The sequence below is a fragment of the Chanodichthys erythropterus genome, chromosome 11 (genome assembly GCF_024489055.1).
Source record: "Chanodichthys erythropterus isolate Z2021 chromosome 11, ASM2448905v1, whole genome shotgun sequence".
Taxonomy (NCBI): domain Eukaryota; kingdom Metazoa; phylum Chordata; class Actinopteri; order Cypriniformes; family Xenocyprididae; genus Chanodichthys; species Chanodichthys erythropterus.
This window is the reverse complement of record NC_090231.1, coordinates 27,770,415-27,780,227: the sequence shown is the minus strand read 5'-3', so window position 1 is coordinate 27,780,227 and position 9,813 is coordinate 27,770,415. Positions and strand designations below refer to the sequence as shown.

The 9,813-nt window shown below is 37.3% G+C and overlaps 2 protein-coding genes across 7 annotated transcripts; both read left to right on the top strand.

Moving 5' to 3' along the window:
• Nucleotides 1–835: 835 nt before the first annotated feature.
• On the top strand, nt 836–3,074 carry harbi1 (harbinger transposase derived 1). The gene is made up of 3 exons (XM_067400811.1): nt 836–876; nt 1,327–2,015; nt 2,128–3,074. The coding sequence occupies exons 2-3, from the start codon at nt 1,346–1,348 to the stop codon at nt 2,502–2,504; spliced, it is 1,047 nt and encodes a 348-aa protein (XP_067256912.1). The 5' UTR covers nt 836–876; nt 1,327–1,345; the 3' UTR covers nt 2,505–3,074.
• Nucleotides 3,075–3,357: 283 nt separating this feature from the next.
• zgc:110699 (uncharacterized protein LOC325371 homolog) lies at nt 3,358–8,353 on the top strand. Of its 6 annotated transcripts, none has more exons than XM_067400736.1 (8): nt 3,358–3,672; nt 3,913–3,978; nt 4,060–4,137; nt 4,269–4,342; nt 4,989–5,015; nt 5,272–5,419; nt 5,885–5,978; nt 7,352–8,353. In XM_067400736.1, coding segments are annotated over exons 1-8 (678 nt in total). In that variant the 5' UTR covers nt 3,358–3,671; the 3' UTR covers nt 7,542–8,353. The 6 variants fall into 6 exon arrangements, with proteins under 6 accessions (XP_067256837.1, XP_067256839.1, XP_067256838.1 ...); XM_067400738.1 differs by having other exon boundaries at nt 3,913–3,990; nt 4,081–4,137; XM_067400737.1 differs by having other exon boundaries at nt 3,895–3,978.
• Nucleotides 8,354–9,813: the final 1,460 nt, after the last annotated feature.

Below are 9,813 nucleotides of genomic sequence, written 5' to 3'. Positions count from 1 at the left end.
ACTGTATGCGATTGTTATAATAGCACATATAATATTTTATATTTTAATATACATCGCCCCGTTATTACTTTTTTGGTAAAGAATTAATAAATAAATACAAATATCAAAAGTGCAGATTATGAACAGGAAATTTGTTTTGGCTGTGACGTCACATTTCAATGTCGGCGGACACAAGATGCACACAGAAACTGTTTATCATCTATTTTGGTCATGTTTCTGTACTGAACAACTATGGAAAGATATTGAAACATTTATTAAAGTTAATATCCAACAAGTTAAATCTGTAACTTTTAAAGATATTATTTTTGGCCACTTTGATTCTGATTCTAATAAAAACAAAGCTTGTTTTGTTATAAATTTAATTTATTTTCTTGGCAAATTCTATATCCATAAATGTAAATTCACTAACAACAAACAATTTTTTTTTGTTTTTTTTTTTTAATTTAAAATGTACTTTAACACTATTTCATCCTCTGTAAATAAGAAAGCAAGAAGAATAACCTCAATGTGTAATGACTTTAATTTGTATACTCTAATTGAAATGTAAATTAATATCTTACCCTCTTTTTTCTTTTCTTTTCTTCTGCTATTTTTTCTTTCTTCTTTCTTTTTCTGTTTACAATTATTGTATATTTTTTTGTTCTGTATGTTCAGATGACATTGCACATAATGCTGATACATGTATACTATATACAAAATTATATATCATTAAGTCATCTTTGTAATGTTCGCAACCATAATAAAAAATAAATAAATTAAAAAAAAAAAAACAATAACGGTCCCACACTCCAGTCCAGTAGGTGGCGGTAAATACACCTTAAGCTAGTTTACCATCCGCCAATAAAATCAAAGGAAGAAGAACAACAACAATAACCGGTGCTGGTAACATTTAATTCATTTTATTCATCTGATTGTTTCCTCTACCTTTGTGCTTACCGAATATATAGATAATTTGTTCACCATAAGATAATTTATATCAAGCGTTAATGGCGTTCGGTTTTGTGTAAAATACTGTTCTGTGCTCGTTACCAGGCGACAAACTGGATTATATAACCAGCTCAGTTTAATTGAGATAAATGCCGTTAGAAAATATATGATTTGAAGTGGATGGGCTCTAGGCTTGTGTTAGCAGCCACACATCAATGCAGCGGTGCACGCAGAAACATTTAGCACGTTTCGTTCCCATACCAATTGTTTTTCTATGGAGTGCTATTTCTATGTTAATTCATATATATCATTCAAAAGCAGCCTAGTGTATTTGGGTGTATGATGGTTTAGTTATGAGCATGGCATTGCATGACATTCACATGTGCCATTTGTCCATAGGTCGACCTGAGCGTGTGGAATGGCAATCTCTATTGCAATTCTAGACTGTGACCTGCTGCTGCATGGTCGTGGCCACAAAACACTAGATCGATTTGATATCGAGACAGTGTCGGATGAATTTCTGCTGACGACATTTGGCTTCCCACGTGAGTTCATTTATTACCTGGTGGAACTTCTGAAGGACAGTTTGTTGAGACGGACACAGAGATCACGAGCCATCAGCCCAGATGTTCAGATACTTGCAGCGCTGGGATTCTACACAACAGGGTCCTTCCAGAGCAAGATGGGAGATGCGATTGGCATCAGCCAGGCCTCCATGAGTCGTTGTGTTTCTAATGTTACTAAAGCTCTGATTGAGAAAGCACCAGAGTTTATTGGCTTCACTAGGGATGAAGCCACCAGGCAGCAGTCTAAAGAGGAGTTTTACCGAATAGCAGGGATTCCCAATGTCATGGGAGTAGTGGACTGTGCACACATAGCCATTAAAGCTCCCAATGCAGATGATTCTTCTTATATAAATAAAAAAGGATTTCACTCAATCAATTGCCAGTTAGTGTGTGATGCCAGAGGACTGCTGCTGAGTGCTGAGACACATTGGCCGGGTAGTCTGACTGACAGAGCTGTCTTCAAGCAGTCCAGTGTGGCAAAGCTGTTTGAAGAGCAAGACAATGATGAAGGCTGGCTTTTAGGTGAGACCCATACCCATTTGATTGCAGTGGTGACTTTTTCTTGACATTCCCAAAGAATTCTAAGGTATTTACATGTGTAAATGTCAGAGTGTTTTCTGTCTCTGGCCTCCAGGTGACAACCGTTACCCTCTAAAGAAGTGGCTGATGACTCCCGTGCAGAGTCCGGAGTCTCCCGCTGACTACCGCTATAACCTGGCCCACACAACGACACACGAGATTGTGGACCGTACGTTCAGAGCCATTCAGACACGTTTCCGGTGCCTGGATGGGGCAAAGGGTTACTTGCAGTATTCCCCAGAGAAATGCTCCCATATCATCCAGGCCTGTTGCGTGCTACATAACATTTCCCTTCAGTCCGGCCTTGATGCCTGGACTTTTGAGAGGACTGAGGCCACGGACCAATCAGGGGAGGATATCGATCCCACTGACAGTGTCGACCCAGAGGCTCTGAGAGTTCGACAGGAACTCATCCAAAATCATTTCAGCTAGGATATAATACAGGATTCACCGTTTAGTTGTTTTAAAGATACAATGCCATTGTCTTCCTGTATTCTAACGTTTTGTTAAGGGATAGTGAATGAAAATTATAATTGTCACTTGTCATTTATTCACCCTTATGTCATTCCAAACTTGTATGACTTTCTTCTGCGGAACACAAAAGATGATATTTTGAAGAATGTTGGTAACCATTGATTCTATTGTATGCACAAAATACACTTAGATGTTTCTCGAAATATACTCTTAATGTTCCACAGAAGAAAGTAAGTCATACAGTTTTAGAATGACATGAGGGTGAGTAAATGATGATGAATTTTCATTTTTGGGTGAACTATCCCTTTATAAATGTATTGTCTGTCACTCTGTGTTGTGATCCTGTGAACGAACACACACACACAAAATGCAAAGCTGGAGCCTTTTTTAACTTAAGTAATTTACTAGTACTTTAGGACTGAGATGAAAATAGACCAGGGCTTTTATTACAAATTATTGTCATTTTAACATTCTTTTTGATATTTTACTTTAAAAATCATTGACTTGTAAAAAAGAAAAATAAATAAATAACAACTCAACAGTAGCATCTCTCTGTCAAGTGGACTATGTTTTTCACAACTTGCTTTAAACATCTTACTTTCCAAACAAGGAAGCCACACCTCTTGCTAGTTATTATATAGGCTCTTTTCAGATTATTCATTTTATTTAGCATATATCATCAGAAAAACTTACCTATTAGGAGTTTCGTCCTCAGAGATGTCCCACTGATGCTTTTTAATCTGAGTAAAAGATATATCGGGGCACGAATGTAAAGTTTTAATTTTAGCCCGGGTTAATTAATGGTTTTGTTGGCGGCAAGACCAAAGTAGACTGTCTCTGCTGCTCCGGAGGCGCTACTGTCAAAGGCGATAAATCAGCTGGTTGTGTAATGAGTCTCGCAGTCGAACCCGGTGATGAATGTGTGGAATAAGAAGAGACACCGCGCTGAACAGGGACGTGCTGTCCGCTGTGTGTGTGTGTGTGTGTGTGTGTGTGTGTTTCTAATATCATTACTAAAAGGCAGACGGAGAGCGCAGAAGCAGCAGAATCTGCAGCATATGAACTCCATAAGAGTCTCCACTGGAACAATGATTTAGAGTCACTTTTAACAACTTTCGGGAGCAAAGTAAGTATTTCTGGGGTTCTTTTTTTTCATTTCTTAACAAAGTGCCTTGTATTTTAACTTTGTTTTAGATTCAGATTTGCATCTCTGCCTCAGTTATCTACCATGTTTATCTTACGGCAAGTTTAGCAACGCTTAACCCGAGGGAAAAATACCTGTTACAAACTTTAGCTGCTGTCATTTATTTGGCCTCAGACTGCCTCTGTGAGTGCTAATGTTGTTCAGATATAATATTATTCGCAGTGATCATGTCAGAGTCTGTACGGAAGATGCTGAGGGCGAAGCTCGTAGTGCTGGGAAGAGATAACTGTGGGAAGACGGGTAAAACTGCAGAGTTTGTTTGTTTGGTTCAATTATTTTAGATTGGTATTAACGACTGTAACTACTCAGTTTTTCTCTTTTTAACTCCAGCTCTGTGTGTCAGATTCATCACCAGGCGTTTTATTGGAGAGTATGAACATAAAAGGGGTAACACAAATGAAATGCATATACACTAATGCTCTGTTGAATATGTAAAAACATACACTCATTGTAAAGCAACAGAATATAACCGTTGCTGTGCCTCATGTGACATGCCATGTACTTTTTGTGTCTCTTAGAGGTCACCTACAGGTGTCAGAAAATTGTGGACAAGGAGGCGATTGAACTGGAGATTTTAGACACTGTTGATAAGGTACAGTGTGCCTGAGTTTAGATCTATTATTCTGTGTTTTGGTTCTTACATATTAAGGGACAATCTCTTTGTATCTGTGTATCTGCTGCCGTGCTGTTCTACACGTAAATTTATCCACAGACTCAAAGAGAGACAGCAGGATGATCTTGTCTTGTCAAACAGCTGATGAGACACAGGACTCTCTGAACCATTCCATTCCTTTCATGTTTGCTGTGCTGAATCTCAGGCTGGTGGAGCGGCTTTAACAGCCTGCCTGCCATTGATCATGTTACACAGTAGAGCAGCACTTGTTAATTCATAGGACTGGGTTGAAGCATTACCATCTGTGTGAGTGCAGTAGACAAGCCGTTCTGATAGTTTGGATGACTCCCTAATGTGAGACACCCAGGACTTGTGAGCTGATGATATAAATCAGGTGTGTTGTAAGCATATTTTATCAAAAAATGAAAATTATGCCATCATTTACTCACTCTCATGTTGTTACAGACCTGACTTTCTTACTTCTGCGGAACACAAAAGAATGTTTCTGTCCATACATTAAAGCGTTATATGATTTTTTTTTTTTTCTATACAATGAAAGACCACTGACTTTCATTATATGAACAAAAAAGACATTTTTCAAAATATCATCTTTTGTGTTCCACAGGTGCCAAATGTTCGGAACAACATAAGGGTGAGTAAATAATTTTCATTTTTGGGTAAACTATCCTTTTAAAAAATGAAATGTGCAGTGCTGAGAACTGCATTTGAGAAGAAGGAGGTTTTGGTTTGTGTGGATTTAGTTCACATCCACACACATTGAATTGCCTTCAGAATCACATCTGTGAAAGTCTAGATGTGAGTCACCTCCATTCTCACAGCATTGCACACATTCAGTCACATGCAGGAGATGAAGAACTATTCAAATGTGTGAATTTGTTTGTGTTCAGGAGTGTGTAGGACCTGCTGCGTCCTCTCTGGAGAGTTCCATTAAATGGGGTGATGGGTTTCTGATTATGTACTCCGTGACGGACCGCAGCAGTTTTGAGGCTGTGTCGCGCCTGAAAAGACTGATTGACCACGTTAAACAAACACTCGGTAAGGCCGGTCAGACTGTGTATGCGAATGATCACTATGGGAGCATAGTGACTGAGGACAAATAGTAACAATGTTCTGCTATTAGCACTTCTGCGAGCAGTCATGTTTATGTGTACGGACCCTCCAAATAGTGAATAGCGCTGTTATCCGTCAGTGTGACTCAGCCTGCCTTAATTGGTCTCAGTTCAGAGATTTCACCTCAGGCATGAACTCTTAATATAGTACACTGCAGTCTGTGATTATGAGTTGGTAAATGACAGATAGATACGTGGAAAGAGATAAAGAGAGAGAGAGAGAGAGAGAGAGAGAGAGAGAGAGAGAGAGAGAAAGTAAGTATCACAACACTGCAGTTTTTTATTATACCATCCATCTCCAGGTACTGTCATTTTAATGGTATAGTCTGTTCTTCTTCATAGCTACAGCATCCATTACATCACTCTTTGTATGTGTGTGCATGTCTTCCAGGTATTCCAACAGTCATTGTTGCCAATAAATGTGACATGGAAAACGGCCGAGTGGTGAGGACAGATGAGGGAGAGGTTTTAGCCTCAGACCTGAGGTTAGTACACTTTGCTCTCGCTGATAACTGCACAGTTTTATGATTGTAAGAATGTTTGATAGTATGAAGTATATACAAATATAGGTTCATATAACTGAATTGTTTAACCCTAGAATGCTTAAAGAGGTCAAATAAATCTAGTAGGGTGTTAGTAGGGTGGTTTTTGGAATATTTTTTTCCAATAGAATAATTTAATTCCTCGATGTTCCATGTGTTCCTCATACAGCTTATATGTATTTACATATGTTTGACATGGGTTAATAAAAAAATAACATTTTTGTTTCAATACCCGTATGCATTTCCAATGAAATTTTCACTCACCTTGTTTTTTGAGCAAAATAATAAAAATTTGTTAATGGTAATATTTTAAAATATTTTGTTAATAATATTTCATATTTTGTCAATAAAAATATTTCATATAATTAATATATTTAATAACAATAATTCATTTATATACTCTGTGGATTACAATTTTATTACTACAGAATTTTGTCATAATAATAATAAGAGAATCACTTCACTATCAGATAATCACTTCAAGTCAAAATTCTAAACACTTATTAGATGATCTTCAATTTTATTTATTGTCCTTGTTACATCACTTACTATTTGGATTTGAAGGTTTTGCTGTGTGTGTGTTAAAGGGTTAGTTCACTCAAAAATTAAAATTCTGTCATTTATTACTCACCTTCGTGTCATTCCACATCCGTAGGACCTTTGTTAATCTTTGAAACACAAATTAAGATATTTTTGATGAAATCTGAGAGGTTTCTGTCTCTCCATAGAGATCCAACGCAACTACCACTCCAAGGTCCAGAAAAGTAGGAAAAAGACATCATTAAAGTACTCCATGTGACTCCAGTGGCTTAAACTCAATTTTATGAAGTGGCGAGTGCTTTGCTTGTGCAAAAAATGTATTTACAAAATAATATTATCCAAAGGGTGTTCATGCAACAATGCCAGCTTTTGCATGAACAAAACGCATGTGTCATGATTCTCTCATGAAAACTGGTGCATGTGCGTTGTGTTGACGTGCGGGTCAGAACACAACATGCATTGAAGCTCTCGTGAATTTTTTTTTTTTTTTGTGCAAACAAAGCACTCGTCACTTCATGAAACTGAGTTTAAGCCACTGGAGTCACATGGAGTACTTTAATGATGTAATTCCTTCCTTTCTGGACCTTTGAGTGGTAGTTGCATTGGATCTCTATGGAGAGACCGAAACCTCTCAGACTTGATCAAATAAATCTTAATCTGTGTTCCGAAGATGAACGAAGGTCTTACGGATGTGGAATGACACGAGGGTGAGTAATTAATGACAGAATTTCCATTTTTAGGTGAACTAACCCTTTAAGGTTTCACTGGTGATGTAGGTGCAGTTTCTTTGAGCTGTCTGTAGCTGAGGACACTTCAGCAGTGGAGGCTGCGTTCGGCCAGCTGGTGCGTGAAGTGCGTCAGGAGTTTCAGCGCCACCTGGTGGCTATGGACAAGCGCTCACGGATGCTGCAGATGAGACATGCACTCAAAAACAAACTCACACGGAGTAAAACCATGCAGTGGTGACAAGAAGGACTAAATGCAGTTAAGATCCTGTCATGACTACCTTTCGGAGAACAAGACCCTTTTTGGTTTACAAATACTGTCATGGACAGTGTTATCTGTATGTATATTTATGACACACAGCATGAAGTAGGAAAAAAGCAACAGTGTGTTTTTAAAGGTGCAGTGTGTAATTTATGTGCCACCGGCAGTACCAAATTGAACTGGGAAAACAATAACTGCTAAATCGGACTAACAGGTAGTCCAAACTCAAACATTCGCAACTGATTGAGCCAGAAGCAAAAAATAAAACAACTACAAAAAACCCTGCAGATATCAACCTCTGTGCAATAAACTGGTTTAAGTGAAAGTATTTTTAACATCTAAAAAGGATCCATTTGAGCACTTGAGCTCAGTATACTGCTTTCACTGTAAGTGGAGGCTTTCCAGTGCAAGATTCATTCTGTATTTAAATTTCATTTTATGTGTGGAGTCATAAATGCTTATTTATATGCACTGGATTCATTCTGATAGACCGAGTTTGTGTAGTATTATTAAGTCATGCCTAAAATGGCAGATGATGCACCATGTGGCAAATGATCTATGTCTTATGACTTGGTATTTTAATGCTGTTTTGATCCAATTTTATTCTTATGTGCCTCTGTGAGATTGAAATGTCATGAGGGAACAGAACCAATTATATGGTGTTTTCCATTTGAGGCAGCTGTTTTTAGACTTTCTACAGTCTGGCAGTGCACAATCCACTCTGTGGAGTAAAATGTTTCCAAAATGGGTTACAGTACAGTCTGTCATAAGGCTAATCATTGTATTATTTATTGTGGAGGTATTCTTTAAATGTACATTAGTATGAGTGTTTATATATCCATTTGTTGCTTCAATGTAAACTATATCTAGAGAGAAAAAAGACTATTTAAATTTACAATTTTATTTAGCAAAAATGGTAAAAATAAATAAATACAAATTGATCAAATGCTCCAGTAATAACCAGCCTCCTCAACAGAAAGAATTCATTAAGTTATATATTCAAATAACTTACACATGGACTTGAATTCTATGAGAAAAGGTAAACAGACATCAGGCAACACACAAGATCAAGAAACAAAACATATAAAATGTAGAAAAGTAAAATGAAACAAAAGAGCAATACACATCCCTTTTAAAAACTATTATGAAATAATCTAGACACTTTTTATACAACAAATTGATGTGAATTGTGTTCTTAATTTATAGTTAAGGACATTAGATTAAGGACTGATATTTTCACGTTGCAATAATCTATCCTTGATTTTACTTAAGGGTTTCATAAACCTGAATGAGGTAACAGCATGAGGTGTAAGAACGTGACTCTTCATTAGCATTACTATGTGAATGTTGAAAAAATGAACAAAAGCCTGAGCTCTCGGTAAACACTATAACATCTGAGGAAATCAGATTTCACACACTTCAGGACACAATACCCAATTCTCATGTGTTAAGGAACATGAATGAGGAGACAAAGTCCCATCTATCTCATCAGAGAACATCTGTCACAGAAGCACTGTCAGTCCTACTAGCCATATCTGGCCTTAGGATTCGTGGCCCTAAAGGATGGGAGAAGACATTTGCAAATGTCACATCTCATGAGCATTTATGTAAGGGCTCTATTCCCCTTTTTTTTTTTTCATCAATTCAGTGGAAAACCTGACATGCCATTAAACCACTAAACAGAACGCAGCTGCTCTGCATGTCACTTTGAAATTTTCACAAATTGTGATGAAATATTAACTTTTATCAGACAAGATGTGTGAATACTTCTGTGATTGCCGAAACATCTGCAGAATTCTGAACCATGGACTACTAGAAAAATTTGGTAAGAGTGGTATGCGGTTTCAAATTCAGCACTAGTATCCTCTTGAAAAATGCAATATGAAATGAAGGGCAGATACTTCTGACTGGGATGAAATTGGATAACTAAAAGTAAAGGTTTTTTTTTTTTTTCATAAAAAGGTGAACAAACATACTAGCAATTAATTATGTGTTTTGTTAAAAGACGTAAGCACTTCAGAGTTCTTATGTGTAGTGGTCAGATTCACTATAGGCAGCGCAGGCACTGTCCTCACTAACACAACCAGAATGATCACACACTGTATGACAAAGTAGGTTCTGTTACCGAAAAGGGAAAAAACACTCGTTTTGCTGACAACTGACTAAGACACCGACAAGTCATAACACTACTATGAAACAGCCTAACATAGTCTATAGAACTTAAGGCAACCAATACACAGAGGCTACTGCA